The 23,417-nt window shown below is 49.1% G+C and overlaps 1 protein-coding gene across 1 annotated transcript; it reads left to right on the top strand.

Moving 5' to 3' along the window:
• Positions 1 to 628: 628 nt before the first annotated feature.
• On the top strand, positions 629 to 21,614 carry SF3B2 (splicing factor 3b subunit 2). The gene is made up of 21 exons (XM_079957458.1): positions 629 to 798; positions 3,649 to 3,695; positions 4,019 to 4,096; positions 5,121 to 5,369; positions 6,204 to 6,312; positions 7,677 to 7,762; positions 9,431 to 9,536; positions 10,372 to 10,460; positions 11,648 to 11,863; positions 12,501 to 12,635; positions 12,968 to 13,048; positions 14,040 to 14,267; positions 15,267 to 15,416; positions 15,763 to 15,852; positions 16,322 to 16,429; positions 17,234 to 17,341; positions 17,487 to 17,629; positions 18,162 to 18,263; positions 18,564 to 18,663; positions 20,126 to 20,311; positions 21,371 to 21,614. The coding sequence occupies exons 1-21, from the start codon at positions 678 to 680 to the stop codon at positions 21,440 to 21,442; spliced, it is 2,604 nt and encodes an 867-aa protein (XP_079813584.1). The 5' UTR covers positions 629 to 677; the 3' UTR covers positions 21,443 to 21,614.
• The last annotated feature ends 1,803 nt before the right edge of the window (positions 21,615 to 23,417 follow it).

A 23,417-nucleotide genomic window follows, 5' to 3' on the forward strand; every position in this document is an offset into this window, starting at 1 on the left:
CAAACAGACCAACCGACAAATGTTCATCAGTGACTGCACCCCTGCAGCTAACTTTCATTGTGATCTCTTGGTGTTCCAAAAAGACATTGCCTCCTGTTATTATTTTTACATGTTGATTGTTTCCTGTGAAGATGAAGCTTGTATTCAACTTGTGCTTCCCACCGTGCTGGAGAAATGTGTGCAGAGTGTGCAAACTCACTTTCATTTGGATACTGTCATGTGTTCAAAACAGTGGGTTGTGTACTACAGCCTTGAGACCCTTGGACAAAACGCAGTAATCTCTGTGTGATACTTAATAAATATGGCCAGTGAGCAAACAGAGGATACTGTTAAAATTATCAAAGGCTGTGCTTTGAGTGCGCCAGAAACATACACACATAAAAAAGGCCGCAACTAGAGACATCGAAGCTCAGCTAAACTACATAGCCCAGAACCCAACGCGACTTGACCCTCCCGCTCCTGAATAGAACGCGGCATCCCCGTCCTCTGATTGGCCGCTTCTCTATACCCGCCGCGGCTTGCGCCCTCGCAAAGCTTCCTCATTGGGCACGCGCCGTTCTGTCGTCGCTGCCGCTGATTGGGCGGGAGGCGCCGCCGCCGTAGCGCGTACGGTGGCCGCGCGGTCTCAGCTGGGAGCTCTGCGGGAGTTCGCGTGAGCGCGGCGGGGAAAAGGCAAGATGGCGTCCGAGGTGCATTCGGAGCCCCCCAAGGCAGGGGAGATGCCGTTGCCAGGATACGCGGCCTGGTCCCCCAACGAGCTGCAGGCCAAGCTGGCCGAGATCGGGGCGCCCACGCAGGGTGAGGAGGCCCTGCTTGTGGCGGGGCTGGGGCGCTTACAGCCTGCCGGTGGGGGGGGGGACAGGATCCTGCAGGCCTTTCCCGTGATCTGGAAGGACCCTCGTAGTGTGGAAGCAGCAGGAGGGAGCGGGGAAGGTGCAGTGGGCGGGCGAAGGGGGCAGTTGCCTTATATTTATTTCAGCTTTATCACAGTTATTTACACCCCATCTTTCCTTCCCCCCCCCCAAGGAGCTCAAGGCGGCGAACATGGTTCTCCACCCCCCCCCCATTTCATCCTGATAACATCCCTGTGAGGCAGGTTAGGCTGAGAGGCTGTGGCTGGTTCACGCAATTGGCGCAGTATTGAACTGCTCTGACCATCTGCCACCGGGGATTTGAATCTGGAGTCTTCTGCATGCGAAGTGCTGAGCTGCACTCTTTTTAGGAAGAGGGGAGTCATGGGAGGGGAATGCGAAAGGGCTCTTAGGAGCTTTGGTGGCAGTGGTGGAATGCAGCTGAGTGTCAGATTTTTGCATTTAAAGCATGGTCTCTGCCATGGAGTTGTGGTTCATCTTTGTATGAGCCTCTGAATAAGAGTTCATGGATTGCACTTTTAAAGGGGGGAAACACTTTTTATGGGTTCAGTAATGTACGTGAGGCCTGAGTTGTTATTTCCAAATTTCATTTGGCGTGATGATGTTTACCTGTTCTGAAAATTCCTTTAATGTATCCATAGTGGGATTAGAGACTTTAGAGCTGGTTAGTTTGGCTTCCAAGATCAGTGAGTTATTATTGCAGGGGAGCAGAAATGCATCGGAACAGGAAGAGAGGGGGAATGTTGGAGAGAGGGAGAAGAATAAGGGATTTTAGTGGATGAGGTTGGGGAAATTGGGAGGGGTTATGAAGCTGACAGTGAATCCTTGGGGCCAGAGAACAGTAGGAAGTTGGGTGTCTTAGGAGGGTGAATGGTGATTTGAAGCTTGGTTTCCCAGACCTTAGTCCTACACTTGAACCACTACACTATATGTACTTCACTCCAGGCAATTGAGACATTCAATAACATAGTTTAACCAGGCAGAATAACTGGAGGAAGGGTTAGAGCAGGGCCAAGGAGAGTGGTAGTGACCTAGGGAGAATCACAAGGGCCAGATAGAGAGGCCTAGAGGGTCACATTTGGCCCCAAGGGTCTGAGTTCTTCAACCCTGCTAGTTAGAGGAGGGAGGTTCAGGTTGTAGTTTTTACATAGTGTTGACTTGGGTCCTCCACACCCAAATTCAGCTTTCCAGGGGCTGCAGGTGAAGAGAACAGTGTATTTGCCAGATTTTGGGGCATAATACAGCAGAGAGGTTGTATTCAGGCTTCATCTCTGTGTGCAGTTGTACCTTGGTTTTTGAACAGCTTAGTTCTCGAACATTTTGGCTCCTGAATGCCGCAAGCTCAGAAGTGAATGTTCTAGTTTGCGAACTATTTTTGAAAGTTGAACATCCAATGGGTCTTCCGTGGCTTCCAGTTGGCTGAAGGAGCTTCCTGTGTAATGGTTTATTGTCCATGTAGCCCAGTGTTGTCTATTGAAATGGATGCCTGGATGCTATAATTAATAATGTCAAGGCTGTGCTCTTGACCTGCAGAAAGAAGGGTATGTGTGAGAGTCTGGGGATTTTCCCTATTGAAGGTGAATGGGAGATGATGAGGAAGTTGTTTTGTTGGTACAATATGGTCAGGATGTTGGGAATGGTTGGGGGGTGGTGGTCAGAGATGAGCTTGAGGAGAGTTGGTACAGGACTGTTGGCCCTAAACTCCAATCCTGTCTTCTTCTTTTTAAAAAAATAATATTTATTCAAATTTTAAAGGTTACAAAGGGAAAAAAGAAAAAACACCAAATTAAGCAGAAAAAAACAAGACAATACATCACAATAAGTAAAAAAACAAACAAACAAAACAGAAAAATACAAACAATTAAAAATTAAAAAAGGCAAATCAAACCTTCCCATAACTTATCTTTCATTTGCTTGTTTCCTTGACCTCCTCACACCTCCCTTTTTTGTATTCTAGTTCCGTTAGATATTTCAGCAAATCCTTTCCATCTTTGTTTTTATCCTAATAATTTATCTTAATATACTGTAATTTTACATTCTCTTCTTTTACCAATTAACAATCCATTTTTACTTATTCTTTTATAACATTTCTGCTAAAACCACATAACTTCATTCCAGCATCCTTCTAACATTCCTTAATTTTACAATGTTTCTGTAAGTAAACTTTAAATTTCTTCCAATCTTCTTCCACCGACTCTTCTCCCTGGTCTCGGATTCTGCCAGTCATTTCCGCCAGTTCCATATAGTCCATCACCTTCATCTGCCATTCTTCCCGGGTGTGTAGATCTTGTGTCTTCCATACTTTGCAATAAGTATTCTTGCTGCTGTTGTAGCATACATAAAGAAAGTTCTGTCCTTCTTTGGCACCAATTGGCCGACCATGCCCAAGAGAAATGCCTCTGGTTTCTTCGGGAAGGTATATTTAAATACCTTTTTCATTTCATTATAGATCATCTCCCAGAAGGTCTTATTCCTTGGGCATGTCCACTAAAGGTGAAAGAATGTACCTTCCATCTCTTTACATTTCCAACATTTATTAACAGGCAAATGATAAATTTTTGCAAGCTTGACTGGTGTCATGTACCACCTGTAAATCATTTTCATTAAATTCTCTCTTAAGGCATTACATGCCGTAAATTTCATACCTGTGGTCCATAACTGTTCCCAGTCAGCCATCATAATGTTATGTCCAACATCTTGTGCCCAATCCTGTCTTCTTAGCCCATGTGACATAGAGTAACCCCAGAATGCCCTCAACGTCTCTCTGTCATTCCAGGTGGCCGCGAGGAGCTGGTAGAACGCTTGCAGACTTACACACTTCAGGTGAGACCGTATTTCTTGTGGCTACAAATGTGACCATCCAGAACACTTGAGGATAAGAATGCATTAAGCTGCCTGAAGGATTGGCTTGTACCCTCTCTCCAACATCCCCCAAACATTTAAAGTTGGCCAGGGAATGGGGAGGGCAGTCAGACTGAATAAGGCCCTGTTGTTGTCTATGCCTGCTTCCCATGCCCTCTTCTTTCTCTCACAGTGCAGATGGGTGTCCTTTGTAACATGCCCTGGGACCTTGTGGCGAGGGGCAGGCAATAAATTTTACGATGATGTTGATGGTTGCCTCTACTACTGTTCCATCTCCTTTACAGACTGGAATAGTGCTCAACAGGCCAGTTCTGCGAGGAGATGATGGAGATAAGCCGGGTTTGCCCCCCATGCCAGGACAGGTGAGTGATATATCCAGGAAACCTCTTTGGCCACTGTTATGAGACTTCAGTGGCTTCAAGAGAGGCCATAAGCTCAGCGGCAGCCCATGTGCTTTGAATGAAAAAGGTCTTGGGTTCACTCTCAGGTTCATCTCAGGTATGTTTGTTTAAAAAATGTCAGGTAGCAGGGCTGTGAAAGACCCAGGTTTAATAAGGCAACCGGATACTGGTTGTAGCAAACAGAAATGTATGAGCAGAAATTATACATCAAAATTAAAACTTAATTTATACCAATTATCATTATCATTTATTATTATTATTATTATTATTATTATTATTATTATTATTATATTCATATACTACTCTTCATCTGAAGATCACAGGGTGATTCACAACATAAAAATGCAAAATGAGAACACAAAGTGCATAATAAAACAAAACCAAAGCAATAATCCTCCTCCCACAAACACATTATTATACCCCAGATGCCCCCCTTCAGATCACCCTCTTCTGATTGCATTCCTGTTTGTTAGATTACCTCTTAAAATGTTGCATCCAAAATTATGGACATCTATAGGACTCTCTAGTCTAGATCATACACGTGGAGCCCTTTTTTCTGCCAGATGTTGCTGAACTACAACTCCCATCAGCCCCACCAATGGTCAGGGATGATAAGAGTTGTAGTTTAGGAACATCTGGAGGACCAGAGGGTTCCCCCCACTTGCTCTTGATGCAGCCTGACCAATGCAGAATAGCGTGGAACCTGCCACAATGCTATGCTTAAGTTCATGTAGCCGTAAAATGTATTTGCTTTTTCAGCAGATGCATCACCTTCCTGGCTCACGTCCAGCTTGAGAGCCACAAAGACTTTTAGAACTTTTCATATGTACTGCTTCCACACAAGGTCTCACCCATCCCATATGTCTGGATCTTTAACTCCTCTTGTCATTCTCTTCATGGGTGGTTGTGTCACACAGGAATCCTTAAAAACCTGAGCCAACTGTGCTTCCAACGTCTCCCACAGCTGCCTTCTTCTCTCTTGCAGCATCCCGGGATGCCTCTGCCGCCCCCTCCCATGGGGATGCCGCCAATGCAGCCACCGCCGCCTCCTCCGCCCCCTGGCATGGGCCTCAACTTCCCCATGGCAGTGGGGCCGCCTCCTCCACCCCCTGGCCTAGGCCCACCTCTCCGTATGCAGGCGGTGGATCCATCTGTGTTACCTGAGGAAGAACGGCTGAAGCTGGCTCAGCAGCAAGCAGCCATGTTGATCCAGCAGGAGGAGCGAGTCAAGCAGGTAATGGCTTGCTCTGTTCCTCTGTGTTTGTGTCTCGTAATTCAACAGCTCCCAGCAACATGAACTCTGCTGTGCTGCAGAACATGTTTGCAGCCTGTGCGTTTGTGTGCGAGAGAGGGAGCGCAAGAGTGAGACCAGAGATGGGGTGCCTGTGGTCCTCCAGATGTCGGACTCCAGCTTCCATCAGCACCAGCCCTTGTGGTCAGTGGTCATGGATGTTGGGATCTGTAGTCCTACAACAGCTGGAGGGTCCCATCCCTGTTTTATACTGTGAACTGAATGTTCCTACTCACCTCTCCCTTTAGATCAGTGGTTCTCAAAGGGTCTAGCAGGAGAGGATGGCAAGTGCAGTGGGAAGATTCAAGGACAATCAAAGAAACTTTTAAGTGTAGTATAGTATAATATCAAAATATTTTTAGTTATTTGCAGAATATGGATAGATATATTTTCAAAAGGAGAGCAAAAGCATTAGCTATTCTTTCATAGTTCTCCATGACATACTGTTGTGAACAGGGATTTTTCAACTCCAACAGATTATGAAAGATCAGAAAAGAGAAAGGCTTTTTTGTGTTGGTGAGGAGATGAGAGTTTGCTTGTCTCAAATTAGACCTAATATAAATGAGGTAACATGGCAAAAGCAAACTCACACCTCTTGTTGAGTTTGTATACATACTTATGGTACATAAGCAAGAGGCTAGTTTATAACTATATTCTGTTTGAAATCCTGGAGACATCAGTCGACGTAGACATTCCTGAGCATGATGAATCAATTGTGTGATTTGTTATAAAAAGCTTCCTATGTTAGAATCTGTGTGGTTTCTCTTCCCGTCTCAGGCTGCTGTCCTTATGGAACAGGAGCGACAGCAAGAGATGTCTAAGCTGGCCCCCTCTGTACCTCGGGCTGCTCCAGACTTGGGGCCAAGACCTCAGGGGCTCCCAAGAGGTAAGTCCCTTTGCATCAGAGAGGGAACTCTGGCCCGTTTATGCAAAGAGGGCAAGCAGTGTCAGGCAGTTTTGCCAGAATCATTCAGGGAGGAAGAGTGTCAGACCTCACTCACTCTGTGTCATTCACATACTCTTTGGCTAGGAATCCATTCTCACTTATTCGTATTTCAAGGAACAGCATATTACATGGTGTCATGGGAGGGGGGCCCAAAATCCTTCTATATCTATCTATCTATCTATCTATCTATCTATCTATCTATCATCTATCTATCTATTTATTTTTAATAAAGATAAGTATTTATGCCCACCTTAAAAAGAGGTGTATTGGCAAGGGTTATCCCTCTGAGTCTGTACCCCTCTCAGTGAAAAGCAGGCCCCAAATTGCATTGTGCAGTAACTTGTTGAACTGCAGGAATGGCAAATCTTTGAAGTTGTTTGCTAAAAATGCCAGGCAGGGAATCTTGAGAGAATCAAAATGAAACCCTCCCCACAACCACTCAAAACGTTAACTCTGGGGTTCTGTGCCAAGGGATGTTACACCCCCATCCTAGTTTTAGTGAAGAGCTGGATAAATTTATGGAAGGTGGGACTGTTGGCTTGGTTGTATGTGCAGAACTAAAATTGCACTTAGGAAAGCTGAGTTTAGTGGCTTGTGTTAAAACTGAGCAAATATATCTGCATATTTTGGTACTTATTGCCATGGAATTCTACTCAGTATTGATCCAGAGTAAATTTCAACGTATAGTTAGCAAAGTAAAAACTTAAAAAACTTGCAGGATTCCCAAAAAATAGGCCAGAGGCAATTAAAATTTCATCCAGCAGAGCTTTACTGCTACTGAAGGCAAATGAGCATAATGGTCATAAACCCAATACATTCAGGCTTGGCCCTGTCCATAAGAAATCCAGTTGCATCAGACTTAACTTAAACTTACAATAACTTATAATAAGCCTAGAAATGCAAACTGGCACTTATAGAGTGGAGTTAAGAGCTAAAGAGGTTGCTCAGACACTACTCAGTCTTGCTCTCCCTCTTTGAAGCTCTTGAGAACCAAAGGGGCTAGAAACTTGCTTAAATCAGAGATTTAAGCCCCACAGGGAATCTGTGGCCTTCCAGATATTGTTGGACCACAGCTCTTACCATCCATGACGTTGGTAATGCTGACAGGGGCTGATGGGAGTTGGAGTCCAACAGCATCTGCGGGGCTACAGATCCCCCCCCCCCTGTCTTGGAATGGGCGTGAAAGCTTTTCAAGGGATGTCAAAGTGTGCAGGTTCTTCTGACAAGTAGGGAGGTGGCACATTGACGGTGGCTGTTGCTGCATTGCTTTCCCATTGGGAGTTCATTTGCCAATCTTTTCCTAGGGAACCCCCCTGTGGGCTCGCCCATTGGACCACCTGGTCCGAGACCCCGTGGCCCCCCACCTCCTCCTGGAGAGGACAGCCGTGAGGTAAGACTGGTTGTTGCAGATGTGGGGGGTGGTAGGCTTGGCAGGGTGGCAGGGAATCTGCTTTGGGGAAAGGGAGAGCAAGTTAAGAGCAAGTTAAGATGAGCCTGCTTGATCAGGGCAGTGGTCCGTCTAGTCCAGCATCCTGACCTCCCAGCAGCCAGCCAGATGCCCATGGGAAACCAGCAAGCAGGATCCAAGCACAAGAACCCTCTCCTCTCCCGTGGTTTCCAGCAGCTGGTATTCAGAAGCACTGCTGCCTCCAAATAATGGAGGACAGAGCGTAGCTTTTGTGACCAGTAGCCTTTGATAGCCCTCTCCTCCCTGAATTTGCCTAATCCTCTTTTAAAGCCATCCAGATGACACAACTTTGATGGCAGGAAGTGAGAAGGAATTAAGAAGAAGAAGAAGAAGAAGAAGAAGAAGAAGAAGAGGAGTTTGGATTTGATATCCCGCCTTTCACTCCCTTTAAGGAGTCTCAAAGCGGCTAACATTCTCCTTTCCCTTCCTCCCCCACAACAAACACTCTGTGAGGTGAGTGAGGCTGAGAGACTTGAAAGAAGTGTGACTAGCCCAAGGTCACCCAGCAGCTGCATGTGGAGGAGCGGCGACGCGAACCCGGTTCCCCAGATTACGAGTCCACCGCTCTTAACCACTACACCACACTGGCTTTTAATGAGGGTGAAAGAGGAGAGAAACCTTTTAATGAGGGTGAAAGAGGAGAGCGCAAAATACGGTCTGAAGCTCAACATCAAAAAAACAAAGATCATGGCCACTGGTCCCATCACCTCTTAGCAAATAGAAGGGTAAGAAATGGAGGCAGTGAGAGATTTTACTTTCTTGGGCTCCATGATCACTGCAGATGGCGACAGCAGTCACGAAATTAAAAGAAGCCTGCTTCTTGGGAGAAAAGCAATGACAAACCTAGACAGCATCTTAAAAAGTAGAGACATCACCTTGCAGACAAAGGTTCATATAGTTAAAGCTATGGTTTTCCCAGTACTGATGTATGGAAGTGAGAGCTGGACCATAAAGAAAGCTGATTGCCGAAGAATGGATGCTTTTGAATTATGGTGCTGGAGGAGACTCTTGAGAGTCCCATGGACTGCAAGAAGATCAAACCTCTCCATTCTGAAGGAAATCAGCCCTGAGTGCTCACTGGAAGGACAGATCCTGAAGCTGAGGCTCCAATACTTTGGCCACCTCATGATAAGAGAAGACTCCCTGGAAAAGACCCTGATGTTGGGAAAGATTGAGGGGACGAGGAGAAGGAGACGACAGAGGACGAGATAGTTGGACAGTGTTCTCGAAGCTAATAAAATGAGTTTGACCAAACTGTGGGAGGCAGTGGAAGACAGGAGTGCCTGGTGTGCTCTGGTCCATGGGGTCATGAAGAGTCGGACACTACTAAACAACAAAGTTGGTGGCTATCTTGTGGGAGGTTGTGAGTTAGGGAATAGGCATTCTTGCCCTAGGTTGGCTTCAGATGGGAGGGAGGTTCAAGCAGTCAGATATGGGGGGTGCTGGGAGTGTGCTGTCTGGTGCAGCCTGTGTTCTTGAGAGACACAGCTTGAATGAAAACAAACTTAGGATTAGACAAAAGCTGAAATAGCTGCATTTGGAAGCAGAATGAGGCCACTTTTGTCTAAGAAACTTTGTTTCACCTTCCAGGTTGATGAGTCTGGCGTGGGTCCCAAAATCCCTCAAGCCCTGGAGAAGATCCTCCAGCTGAAGGAGATTCGCCAGGAGGAGCTTACGGCTGTGCCGAGTGCCACAGGTACTGGGTCGCCTGAGGCAAAGGTTAAAGTCGAAATTGAGACACGCAGTCAGGGCTGTGGAACCTTTTTCAGCCCAAGGGTTGCATTCTCTCCTGGGTAACCTTCGGGGGGGGGGGAACGTGCCAGTGGTGGGCAGGGCCAGAGGCAAAAAGGGGCGGAACAACTAATGTGAATTTTAGCTTCCTGCAGTAGACTGGTTTCTGCGAGCACTCACAAATCCCCCTCTATGAGCCTCCATTTAGGCAAGCGTGAAGCATTATCAGAGTTCAAGGACACATTCCAGCCAGGCAGAAACACTCAAGGAGTCTTTGGAGCAAGGCCAGTTGTGGGTGTGGCCCGTGGAGAGCCCCAAGGGCCTGGCAGAGAGATCTGGAGGGCCGCATTTAACCCCTGGGTCTGAGGTTCTCTAGCCCTGCTCTAGGTGAACTTGTGTGTGTTCTGTGCGGTCACATGACCAATATAGAAGTTGAAATTTTAGTTCTAACCAGAGGTGTCAGGTTGCCCCAAGATTGAGGTGTCCCGAAGCGCATCATGTGTGTGTGATGTCGCATCAACTGGAGGAGGCCAAGCGCTCTGGAGGATCTGGCTACTGAACTTGTGACTCACACGCTCTGGGCCCTCTCAAGCTGGGTTCTGAGACCCACATCACATTCTGTGCCTTCTTTCTGCACGTTGCGGAATGGCAGTAAAGGCTGCCGAAGAGCAGATTGTGGCAGATCATGGCTGACTGACGGGTGGACTTGCCAGCACGCAAACTTTCTGCAGAGGTGATTAGGCCAGGCTTCCTGTATCTTCTCTGCTACTCATTCCCTCACACTTGTGCTTTTCCCATAGATGATGACATGGAGACTGACCTGAGGGTGTTGGCTGGTATCTCTGCTTCAGATGCTGAAGAAGATGCTTTGGCTCTGTCAAAGAAAGAGGTGAGGAGGCAGGAACTACGGAAGGGGTGGGGGGGGGGACTGTTGGCCCTCCAGATGACATTGTGACTCCCAGTCCAGTGGTTTAGGACAACAGTGTAGTCCAACAGCCTCTAGAGCAGGGGTCTTAAAACTCTGAAGCCTATGAATGGGGCACACACATGCACAATCCCCTCCCCCCAAATGCAATATGCATATGCAAACTTTTGTGTGTTTGTGTTCATGTGCAATTTTTTTTTGGGGGGGGGAGATCCATAGCTTTCATCAGATTCTCAAAGGAGTCGGTGACCCCCCAAAAGGCTAAAGAACCACTGATATAGAGAGCCACAGATTCTCCAACTCTGAACTACTCCCACCAGCTCTGGCTAACACGACCAGTGGTCAGGGCAAGTTGGCCACCCCTGAATGCAGCCAGTGGGAGCCTCCATTTTCTGTAAGCTGTCGGCCCCTCTGCAAAGCTGTCCTGTCCTGGCCTTTTAAGGCGAGCAGAAGCTTACCGATGGGCGGTGTGTTCAGGCAGCTGTATAAAAAGGGGGTGGGGAAAGGGGCTCAGTCAAGTGAGACTTTAGAGCATGAGTAGAGGATGTTTCCCCCCAGGTGGTAGGAAAAGCCGGTTCCTAAGAACTGGGCTGCCTTGGAGGCAGTGATGTCGCCCTATCAGAAGAAATTTGTCCTGTGTTGGCCCCGCATCTTTGGGAAGTCCTCCCCAGGGGAAATGCATTTGACACCCTCCTTGTTGGCCTTTAGGAGAGCCTCACAAGACCTTTTTTATTCCATTATGGTGCTGTGTGTTGATCCCTGTTTTATCTGCTGCTGCTTTAATGCTTTCTTGAGTATTAATAATTTGTGATCTTACTTTTGTTTGACTTCTTCTAAATGGCCTTAGGAGGCTAATTCATCCTGAAAGTTTAAAAACAAAACATTAAAGTTGCTGCAGTATGCCAATATAGTGTGGCAGCACGTACTCTCTGGAACTCCTTGCTTATTGATATTAGTGTTGTACCATTATTGATGCCTGCTAAAATCATTTTTGTTTAGACAAGCCTACCCAGACGTACAATTTTATTATGTATATTTGGGTTGTTTTAAGTCTAATTATTTGTGTTTTCTTACTAGTATCCTATTTTAAGCAGCTTAGTAGTATGTAAATCTTGTTAAATCTAAGTGAGCGCATTTGGTCCGCTTGACAGAAAAACCGCAAGCGGCGAAACCGGAAGAAGAAGAAGAAACAGCAGCAGCAGCAGCAGGGCACGTCCCCAAAAGAGAGCCCACCTTCCCAGGATGCCAAGGGGCGTGGGGAGGACTCTGGGGGCGATGGCCCAGTGGAAATTGAGTATGTCACAGAGGAGCCAGAGATCTATGACCCCAACTTCATTTTCTTCAAGAGGATCTTTGAGGCATTCAAGGTATGAGGAGGGCCTGGGATTTCCTCATCTCATCCCCTGCATTTACAGTGGTACCTCCGCTTATGTATCCCTCTGGTTACGAAAACTTGGGAATCCGTAAGCGGCAAACCTGGAAGTATTGTGGGGGGGTTTGCTGCATGTGCAGAAGCGCTCTACCGCCGTGTGTGTGTGCGTGTGCAGAAGCGGTTTCTCCAGTTGCGAAAGCCTTGGAATCTGGCCAGACCTCCAGAATGGATCCCGTCCACAACCGGAGGTACCACTGTATATGGGATATGAATGTAACAAATCGAAATTACAGTACTTTTTTTATGGGGAAGAGCCTCAGATCGTTAGAAATGCCTGTCAAACAAGTGCATCTGAACTTTTGCTGAAAACGTATTAAATGTATTAAAGTCCCACCATCCCTAAGCATTAATGGTGGGACTGATGGGAGTCAGGAGTGAGCATTATTGCCCCTCTAAAGGGCTTGATAAACATGGCAAGTTCTCCTTACCTTTCTATGGAAAGTGTTGGGACCTAGTTTACATTATAAAAAGCGAGAGACTCCACTGCTTCCCTGTGTGTGTGCTTAGTTCTAAGAAGGAGGAAGGAGGAACGGGGAGTCCCTGCCTCACCTTTTGCTCTTCCCTTGCCACAGCTGACCGATGATGTTAAAAAGGACAAGGAGAAGGAACCAGAGAAAGCAGACAAGGTGGCCAGTTCAGCTCTCCCCAAGAAGAAGGGCTTTGAGGAGGAGAGGAAAGACAGTGACGACAGCTCGGATGATGAGCAGGTGAGTGCATCTCAGGGGTGGGCAGAAATGCTCTCACTCCGCCTGCCTGGGACCCTCGCTTCCTAAGAACTGCTTGCCAGACCCTGTGATGCAAATGGACAGGTGTCTCCTAACTCCTGAAGAGTGAAACCTCCCAAGTTCAGAGGCAGCCTGCCTCCCGACTGTCAGGTTCCCGGGGTGGAATCCGGGGTGCAACTCCTCCTTCCTTTTGAGCTTTTGGGAGTCTGCAAGGCAGACGGTGGGGTTGGGGGGGGGAGTGCTGTGGAAGTCACAGTACTTGAAATAAAGTTAATAAGAGGAAATGACGGCCTGCCCCTCCCTACTGTGTGCAGGAGAAGAAGCCAGAGGCTCCCAAACTGTCCAAGAAGAAGCTTCGGCGGATGAATCGCTTTACGGTGGCTGAGCTCAAACAGGTATGGTTGTTGGTGTGTGGTGTGCACGTGCATGTCGTTTGGAGGGTAACAGGGAGAGGGACACTGGTACAGTTGATTCCCTCTTTAAAAGGATTTGGAAGTCTGCCTTTCCATCCCAGGAGGCTGTCCCCTCATTGGTTCTTCCACCTTCCTCCTGCCCGCCCCCCCCCCCAATTTCTGCCTATTGCTGATGCATTTGAGAGCTGGCCCAAAACAGAGATGTTACTCTTCCAGGAGCTATGATGTGTGACATGTGAAGGGTTTCCTAACTGGTGATGTGAGGTGAGAACATTCTCCGGAGTATATTCTCAAGAAGATTCTCTGCTAGAAAATTATCCGGAGAATATTCTCCACAAACTGTAAATTCTAATGTAAGAACCAGTTTTACAACCCACATTTAAAGAATGCACTCATGTAGCGGACCTGAGTTTTTAAAAAAGATTCCTTTTACTTTAAAAGCTACATTTCATACATACACAACATAATTAGAATTCCAAGTTGATGGTAAATATATACAGTTAGTTGCAGGCTTAGTGATTAACGTGAGTCATGTTAAATTTTCAGTTTCAAGTTTGGTGCAAAAAAATCAAAGAATGAACTCACTGCATTGCCCCATTGAATAAAAGTATCTGTACAGTTTTTGGTTGCCATCTGAACAAGTTTACCCATGAATAAACATGTATATTGACTTATTATATCATTTTCAATGCATTAAAATGAATATTCTCCTATTTTAAATTAAAATTCTCTAATATTCTCCTTAATCGAGAATATTCTGCAAAAGATTATTCTTGAGAATTTAACGTCACTACTCCTAACTGGCTGTGATTTGTGGATCTAGAGAGGCTGCTGTGGCTTAAGGTGCAGCCTTGCCTCTGCTGTGGGATTAATACCATGGGCTCATGTGGAGTTGGGAGTGAGGTAGGAAGGGTTCGCTTTGACCCAAAGGGCAGGAAGAGTTGGCCCCATTTCACCCCTGTCCTCCCCGCAGCTCGTGGCCCGTCCTGACGTGGTGGAGATGCATGACGTGACAGCTCAGGACCCCAAACTGCTCGTCCACCTGAAGGCCACGCGCAACTCTGTCCCTGTCCCCCGGCACTGGTGCTTCAAACGCAAATATCTGCAAGGCAAGAGGGGCATCGAGAAGCCGCCCTTTGAGCTCCCCGAGTTCATCAAGCGCACGGGCATCCAGGAGATGAGAGAGGCTCTGCAGGAAAAGGTCAGTCTGTGTCCCCCTCCCCTCCAAAAACACAGGCAGGGCCCTGAAATTCACAGGAGTGTCAAGTGCTTGCTGGGGGGGGGGCAGGAGTTGCTTAGACTGCCCTTCGCTTTTGCACCATCTGCGTGTACACAAGACCAGCCCAACTGTTAAGCAGAGCGGGTAGCTGCCTCGGGCAAGGAGTTGCTGAACAGAGCTCTGGGCCACACATGAGCCGCTCTCCTGACCTAGCCAGCTTCCATCGGGGGCAGAGAGGAAGCCGTCCTGTTGCCCGCCTGGTCTGCTTTTGCACAAGGAGCTGGGCAGGGGCCTTTCTTTGACATTGGGCAGCAAAATGACCCCAGTACGGTGGTACCTTGGTTTAAGAACAGCTTAGTTTATGAACAGCTTGGATTAAGAACTCTGCAAACCTGGAAGTAGGTGTTTTGGTTTGTGAACTTTGCCTTGGAATAATGTTTCGCTTCCTGTTGAGTTGTGTTCCATTTGTAAATTGAGTCCCCCGCTGTTATGGGAAAGCAGCACGCCTTGTTTTAAGAATGGACCAAGTTTGTAAACCAAGGTACCACTGTACTCTAGCAGTGGGGAACTAGATCAAGCCAGTGAACTGGATCCTTGTCTGCTCCTTTTAGATGCCACTGCCATCGGGCGGCAGCTGAGGGTTGTACCCAATGAAATTTTACTTAAAGCAGAGCCACTGAGATTAATGTTGGTTGCTTTCAGTGAGTCTGTTTTGAATACGACAAACATTGGCTACCACCGTGAGATCCTCAGGAAGCTGAAGCCTACACCTCCCTGGAATTGTGGCCTGCACACTTTGAACTTGGTGCTATGCTAACCAGATTTCCCAGCAGTTTCAGGGAGATGGTTAAACCTGGCATTACCCTGTAGTCTTTGGGCGACCTGTGACCCTTGGCCAAATTTCATACATCCTGCCAAAGACAGGGTACATGTAGGCCTCCGTTTTGTAACCTACTTCTTTCCTGTTCTACCGCCTCCTAGGAGGAGCAGAAGACCATGAAGTCCAAGATGAGGGAGAAAGTTCGTCCCAAGATGGGCAAAATCGATATTGATTACCAGAAGCTGCACGACGCCTTCTTCAAGTGGCAGACCAAACCCAAGCTGACCATCCACGGCGACCTGTATTACGAGGTAGCAGAGGAGCCCTCGGTGGAGGCTGGCCCATGAGGGCGAATGAGACACTGCCCCTCCGACCTCTGCCAGCCTTGCCCTGCTCCTGTAGAACTCTGCAGGGAAGGAGGATAAGGACAAGGCTTGAGTTGGTTTGCTCTATCTGTCATTGGCTCTGACACCACCCCTTCCCGGTTTCCCTGTTTTCCACCTCTCCAGCCCCGACAAACACCAGTTCCCCTGGTGCGCCATGTTGTCTGGACAAGTCTTCCCTCTGAAGAGGGTTGGGTGGGTAGGAGGGAGGGAGGGAAGGGTGCCATTTGGAGGACCCAACCCCTTTCTGATTTCATCTCCTCTTCCCTGCCAGGGTAAGGAGTTTGAGACGCGGCTGAAGGAGAAGAAGCCTGGGGACCTGTCCGACGAGTTGCGCATTGCGCTGGGCATGCCCGTTGGGCCGGTGAGTGGCAGAAGGCTAAGCCCAGTGGCCCTCCCAGCCACCAGGGCTGACAGGAGGATGGGCTCTCGTGGAAGGCGGAATTGGAGGAAAGGTGGGCAGAATGCGGGCTGCCGGCTCAACAGGTTTCCGAGGCACCTACATCCTCCAGATCCCAATTTTAGAAAATTCAGGAGTGAAGCTATTTTCAAGAAGTGTAAATTAAGCTGGTTGGGGCAGTGTATTTGGGTAGGAGATGTGGATTGTTTCCTTCCCAGAATAGGCCGATTGAAATTGATGAAGCCGGGGTCTTCTCTGAGTAGGACTAGCATTGAATGCAACCCCGCGGGAGGAGGGGGAAGGCTGTGAGAAAGCAGAGTGTGGTGTGTACAGCATGAGATAGCGGGGAAGGGGAGCTGGGGGATTGGGGCAATGCAAGCAGAGAGGCTTCTGTGACTGATGAATGTCTTTTTTCTTCCCCGCCGCCAACAAGAACGCACACAAAGTCCCTCCTCCCTGGCTGATTGCCATGCAGCGCTACGGTCCACCCCCCTCCTATCCCAACCTGAAGATTCCGGGCTTGAATTCCCCGATCCCAGAGGTGAGCAGAGTCATTCCCTTCGTTGCTACCTTGGCTTTTTCTCACTTGCTAGAAAACAGATGGCCAGTTGGCGACCTGTATTATTATTAGTGGCTCTAAACGGGGCACTGCCCTACCAACCTCCGCCTGCCCTCAGCCAGCCCCTGCCTTCTTACAACCATCCAAGGGGTGGCAGCTCAGTCTCGGTGTTGCCTTTGTAGAACTCAGCAGGGAAGAGGAGAATGGGGGGTTGGCTCCTCTGTCTTCCACCCCACCAGTCCCAGTGGGGACTACCCATCAGGGATTGGTGGGCAGGACCTGTAGCAGGGGGAGCTGTGTCTCATGTGTGCTGGAAGCCCCAAGCTCAATCCCTATTGGGATTTCCAGGCAGGGCTGGGAGAAACCCCATTTGAAATCACAGAGAGCTGCTGGTATGTCACTGCAGACCAGGCATAGGCAACGTCGGCCCTCCAGATGTTTTGGGACTGCAACTCGCATCATCCCTGACCACTGGTCCTGCTAGCTAAGGATGATGGGAGTTGTAGTCCAAAAACAGCTAGAAACCCTGGCCTAGTCCAACCCCCTCCAGTGCAGCAATATGCAGCTCTCCCTTACGGGGATCAAACCTGCAACCTTGGCGTTATCAGCGCCACGCTCTAACCAACTGAGCTATCCAAGCTGGGGCTTAGAAGTCCCTCACACCACAAAGTAACACTGCACTCTCAGGAGCTTTGGGATTGGGGGGGGGGAGCCCAGAGAACACTTCCCAGCTCCTCCTGTCCACTGCTGAATGACTTGACTCCCCTTCGCCCCCTTTTTCTCCAGGGATGCTCATTCGGGTACCACGCTGGGGGCTGGGGCAAGCCCCCAGTGGATGAGACTGGGAAGCCCCTCTACGGAGATGTCTTTGGGACCAACGCGGCTGAATTCCAGGTAGGCATCGGGAGCCTCACTTGCTTGGCGGCTAGGGTCGCCACCTCTGGGTTTGACCGCTTGTCCAGAGCCCTTGCTCTGTGTTGCGTTTGGATCTGCTGGCCTGGTAGGTGATGGGATCACGTTTTCTCTCCCCCGCCATTAGACTAAGACAGAGGAGGAAGAGATCGACCGGACACCGTGGGGAGAACTGGAGCCCTCCGATGAAGAATCCTCTGAGGAGGAAGAAGACGAGGAGAGTGATGAAGAGAAACCGGACGAGACGGGTTTCATCACTCCAGCAGACAGGCAAGTAGCTGTGATTCTGGGTCCCTTCCGGCTCTACAGATCTCTGATTTTAAGTGCCTGACGCTCCCTCTTGCCATGCTTTCGCTGAGCAAGTATCAGTGTCTGCCATTGCTGGGCACCTGCCTGGCACCCACGTCCCTGCCAAGAGGGTCCACTGCTCCCCCAACCAGCCCAGCGCCCCCTGGTTCTGTCACTGGTGATGAGGAAGTGGCACAACATTCCCCCACTTAGCTTGCATTTTTCTCTAAGCCACGCTGGTTGGGGTTATTGGGAGCTGTAGTCCAAAGCTTATGGAGGCCACCAGGGTTATTTATGGAAGGTTGACTCGGGCAGAGGCCAAGGGCAAGCAAATGGGCATTAGTGGAGGAGAAGCTGGGCCCGTCTTGCCCAGGACACACAGACACCCCTGCAGAGACAGAGTGGATCTCTGGGACTAGAGTTGTTTTGAGACTGTTGCTTATTCATTCATGTGAGGGGGACGGCTGGTCGAATTTGGCTTGGCCTTTGACCACCCCTTCTGATCTTTCTCCAGTGGTCTGATCACGCCTGGGGGCTTCTCCTCGGTCCCTGCTGGCATGGAGACGCCTGAACTCATTGAACTGCGTAAGAAGAAGATCGAGGAGGCCATGGATGGGTAAGTGTTGGCTTCTTCTTCTTTCCTCAGCTGCCTCCCAGGGGTTGTTGGGTGCTTTGGGAGCAGGTGGGCGTGGTTTGCTCAAATCATGGGTCAAACAGGGGAGCCTGGAAGGCCACGATTGGCCCGCAGGCCAAAGGTTCCCCTCCCTTGTGGAAGAACCTGTTAGCACTGGCCCAGAGCTTTGTCTCCACCACATGTGGCAAGATTCTTCCTGGCTAATATGCGCCCATCCACCCTCTCACTGCCCTTTCCCATGATGCTGAGCGTTTCTTCTCTCCCTCATGTTCTCCTCAATAGCAGCGAGACGCCCCAGCTCTTCACCGTTCTGCCAGAGAAGAGGACTGCGACAGTCGGCGGGGCCATGATGGGCTCCACTCACATCTATGACATGGCGACGGTAAGAAGAGGCTGGCTTTAGTTCTGCCTTCTGCTGAAGGATGCTTGGGGCCCAAATAGCTGAAGGAGCACCTCCCATATCAACCTCATGTGTTTTAAGAATGTAGGAAGGGCCTGGCACCAGGATCTGGCCAAAGGCTCCATCCTGTTCTTGCAGTAGCCAGCAAGATGCCTCCTGCAAGCCTAAAAACAGGACCTGAATGCAGCAACAGTCTCCCTCCATTGTGATTCCCAGTATCTGGAGGCACACTACCTCAAACATCAGAGCCTTCCGTGCATTCTCCTTGTAGGAGAGGAACCCTCTGAATGTTCAAAAGAGTGCCTACTCTGTGGTGGCCCCTCAACCCTGCAGTGCTCTCTTAGTTGAGGGACACCTGGAGCAGCACTGTAGACTTCGTGGCACCAGGTTAAAAACTTTTAAAAAATTTGCCCAGGCATCTTGGCCTGCTGCATCCCCCCCCCCATTTTTATTTTTGTTCCATTGATTTATGCTTTCAAATGCTGCCTTGTGGGTTTTCATTTTGTACGTACGCTGCCCTGAAACCCATTTTTGGAACAAGGTGTGCAGGGTATGTGCTCTTAAAGCAAGCAAATTCAGTTTTAGGCATAGGTGAGCAGAGCAGGCTTGGAGGGGCAGCCACCTGGCTTCTGCTTCAGATATACTAGACTGGGGACGGAGAGAAGGAAAGTTAACAACTGTCCTGGAGCAAAGTTTGACCACTGCGTCACTCTGCAGGGACAAGAGAACAAAAATAATAATAAATTAAAATTACTGCCTTGTAGGTCCTTACAGACATGTGTCACTTTAAGCTTAAAGAACCCTTGCTTCAAATGTTTTAATTCCTGTTCCCTGTTTCTTGAAAAGAGAGTTAAATCAAAGGAAGTGGGAGATCAGACCACCTCCTCAAGAATTGTTCGTACAGACAACTTTGCATTGGTGGAGCTTGGTTCTCTGCACGTAAGACACACACACTTACTTTCAGAGTAGACCCATTGACATGGATGGCAACTTCGGTCCATTAATTTCAGCGGGTCTCTTGCGAAGCAGAAATTACTTGGATACCAGAGTCGCAGGTGGGAAAGCGGGACTTCAGTGAGAGAGATGGATGGATGCACACACACAACATGGCGTGTGTGCGAAGAGAGACAAATGAGTGCTTGTCCATAAAGCATGTGTGAACAGGAGTTGGGCAGTTGCTCCTGAGTGATACCCTCAGTTGGGGAGTCCCCCATGTTGGCTTGCCCCGCCTTCCTGCGGATGGACTTATTCCAAAGCAAGAGTTTTGCAGGCAACGCTCTGCTTCCACAGCTGAGAGGTGGGCTGCCTGCAACACCTCTCTGTGTTTGCATGTGGTTTGGGAGGCGAGAGATAGTGGCCCATCCACCCCGCAAACACCTTACGCCTGTATCCGCTGTTGGCTGCCTCCTCCCTCCCTCCCTCCCTCCCCTGCGTTGGCTTGCAGGTGATGAGCCGCAAAGGTCCCGGGCCAGAGATCCAGGGTGTGGAGGTGGCCTTGGCCCCTGAGGAGCTGGAGCTGGACCCCATGGCCATGACGCAGAAGTACGAGGAGCACGTGCGGGAGCAGCAAGCCCAGGTGGAAAAGGAGGACTTCAGCGACATGGTGGCTGAGCATGCTGCCAAGCAGAAGGTGAGGGGACCTGTGGAATGGAGGAGACTTGCCAGCCTGGACAGTTGGCCAAGCCAGTTGGGAGCCAGTGTGGTGTAGTGGTTAAGAGCGATAGACTCGTAATCTGGGGAACCGGTTTCGAGTCCCCGCTCCTCCACATGCAGCTGCTGGGTGACCTTGGGCCAGTCACACTTCTCTGAAGTCTCTCAGCCCCACTCAACTCACAGAGTGTTTGTTGTGGGGGAGGAAGGGAAAGGAGAATGTTAGCCGCTTTGAGACTCCTTAGGGTAGTGATAAAGCGGGATATCAAATTCAACTCTCTCTCCATGGAGAGCTCCTACAGGCCAGGCTCTTTGTCAGCCTCTCTCCAGCACTGTGTATTCTGGAAGTGGCTCTGCGGGAGAGAAGGGTCTTTTCCAGTACCCGCTATCTGATCTTAAGCTGGAGATGCTGGGGATTGACCCCAGGCCCTTCTGCATGCCAAGCAGGTTCTCCATTATCCCTCTCATGGCATGTCCTAGAACAGGGTTTCCCAAACTTGGGTCTCCAGCTGTTTTTGGACTACAGTTCCCATCATCCATGACCACTAGGGATGATGGGAGTTGTATTCCTGAAACAGCAGAAAACCCAAGTTTGGGAAACCCTGTCCTAGAATGACAAAATGCAGCTGCTGTGAGGGAGGTGAAAGGGCTGTGGGTGGCTTTGGGGAGAGGAATTCAAGTGGGGTTCAGGGATGGGACAAAGGCTGGGTTGCTGGCAGGGAGGTGGGGCCAAGAGAGCCTGTCAGGTGCTTGGGATGGAAGGGGGATAGCGAAAGCATCAGGCCCCGTCAGAAACTTGAAGCAAGAAGCCGAGGAAAGGCAGAGGAGGGGGAAAGAGATTACAGGGCCCTAAGGGAAGGGGGGGCGGGTGGAGTTCACACAGCAGTTTGGGAGGTGATGCAGTTGCATAGCGGGTGGGGAGGGGTGTGTGCAGGCATGCATATTTGCCTTTCCACATTGGGTTTTTTGTGGGGGGTGGGGTGGAATCAAATTCACCGGCATTATCAGCATGTTGTGACTGCCCTCTCTGCTCCTCCAGCAAAAGAAGCGGAAAGCACAGCCCCAGGACACCAGGGCAGGAGCCAAGAAGTACAAAGAATTCAAGTTCTAGCCCAGCTCCGAAATGTCTCGGCGGTTCCTGTTTGTTGTTCATTTTTAATCCCCTCCCTCCCTCCCGCTTCCATTTCTCCTTTGCACCCACTGGCTCTCGTGTTGTTCTCGTGTCTTCCGTCTGGATAAAGATGTGGAATATTTTGTAAATAAAGTCAGAGTTGCTCTCTGGAGGTCTTTGTTTACTTAGGTGGAGGAGGGTGGAATGATTTCTACTCTCCATGGCGATTTGGGCGTCTTTCTTTGCAGGTCCCATGGGTAGGAAAGTAAACTTCAGCATGAAATTTGCAGGGTGTGTATGTCTATGCTCCATGTCTGTGGCCCCCCTCCCCTCAGTGCTTTGAAACAGGAGGTCAGTTGTTTATTTGCAAATTCATACCTCCGGAAAGACAATCCCTTGCCCCCAGTCCCCTGTTCCGGACTCAGCATTCAGGTGAGCCACACTGAGTCATTATCTCTCCGCCACTTTATTCCTTGCACTCAGTTACCCTGCCAGCTTTAAGCTGTCTCTTTCCAGGGCTGCCACCAACCTCCCCCTGCCCCTCCACTCAGTTAAAGCATGAAAGGTAAAATGGGTGAGCTTCTCTTGTACTGCTTCTCTTATTCTAATGCTGTGTCGACCTGCTTCCATAACTGGATTTGTACATTCCTGCTCACAGTAGTCCCTTCTCTTGCTCTGGGGGGTGTGTCTGTTGTGTCTACACACAGCCCAATTCTCTGCCTGGCTGCTTGTGAGCTTCTGCTTGATTTCAGGGGATCTCATTTGGTAATCTTAAAACTGCCTTGGACACAAAATACCCACCTCACTGCTGATACTTGGAGACCTCCCCAAGAGCAGGCAAATGTGCCCCCCCAAAAAACAACAACAACAAAGAAAACGGATTGAAAAATCTGGCAGCCTCCCCACCGCCACAAAAAACCAGGCAACCCCGTAGCCCCCCAAAGTAGAAATGAGACACAAGAATTTTAAACAGGTTTTTTTTTGTAAACTACTTTTGAGTTTTTTTAAAAAATACCAAGCTGTGTATTTATTTTATGAAATAAAATAAAATGGGTGGGGGCCTCGGCATGTGCCAAGGGCTGGGGGCGTCAGTTGCTGGGGTGCTCACAGGCACCACGTTGGGGAACCCTGGTTTAATACCTTTTATCAAGACCCTTTGGATGTCTGCCGTTGCTGTCATTTCCTCCTTTTCCCATCTCAGACACATTCACATCCCACATAAGGTGAGTCTCTTTTAAGTGTTCAGGTGCATATAAGGGGATTTGAGATAATGTTCAGTGTCAGGAACTCTCCTTTCTTTTTGTGATTGTACAAGGGGGAAGGTGAGCTTAACTTAGAGCTGTTTGAAAACAAGAAAGAAGAATTTTCTTTTATTAATTGTATATTTATACCCCACCTTTCCTCCAAGGAGTTCAAGGTGGCCTGCATGATTCTTCCTCGCTCCCTTTTATCCTCGCAACAGCCCTGGGAGGTAGGTCGTGACAACGATATTGCCCTTTCTCTACTGGTCTGTTGCCCAAACTTTGCAATGCTCTCTGTGTTGTGCAGCAAATAGGCGCTCTGGTCTCTGCCCCAAGTTCCACCTTTGCCATAGCCCCAGGCAGCTGCCACTCCTCATGACAAACACCTTCAGGTTTGTTGTGAATGCAAACATGCTGCTAAAGCGTTTTGAAATGTGTGATAGAAACCATGAATTGACTAGCTAGCAGATGCTGGTACCTGCGGTTGTCAGAAGTCCTGGATCTTTCAGTGAAGGGAGTTTGGACTGTGACCACCAGGGGCCAGCAAATTCACATCGCTCGGGTAAAAACCCACCAGAAGCCTTTGCCTAAGGAAATCACTTGGTGGGGGTGGGGGGGGGGGGAGCTGGGTCAGGCAGCTTCACCCTTTAATGGAGCTGAAGAGGTCTATAGGTGGGTGCCTGGGGGTGGTGGTTTGCAAATACATAGGAAACCGGTTTATGCCAACTCAAGAC

The sequence above is a fragment of the Podarcis cretensis genome (assembly GCF_951804945.1).
Source record: "Podarcis cretensis genome assembly, chromosome: 16".
NCBI classification, from domain to species: domain Eukaryota; kingdom Metazoa; phylum Chordata; class Lepidosauria; order Squamata; family Lacertidae; genus Podarcis; species Podarcis cretensis.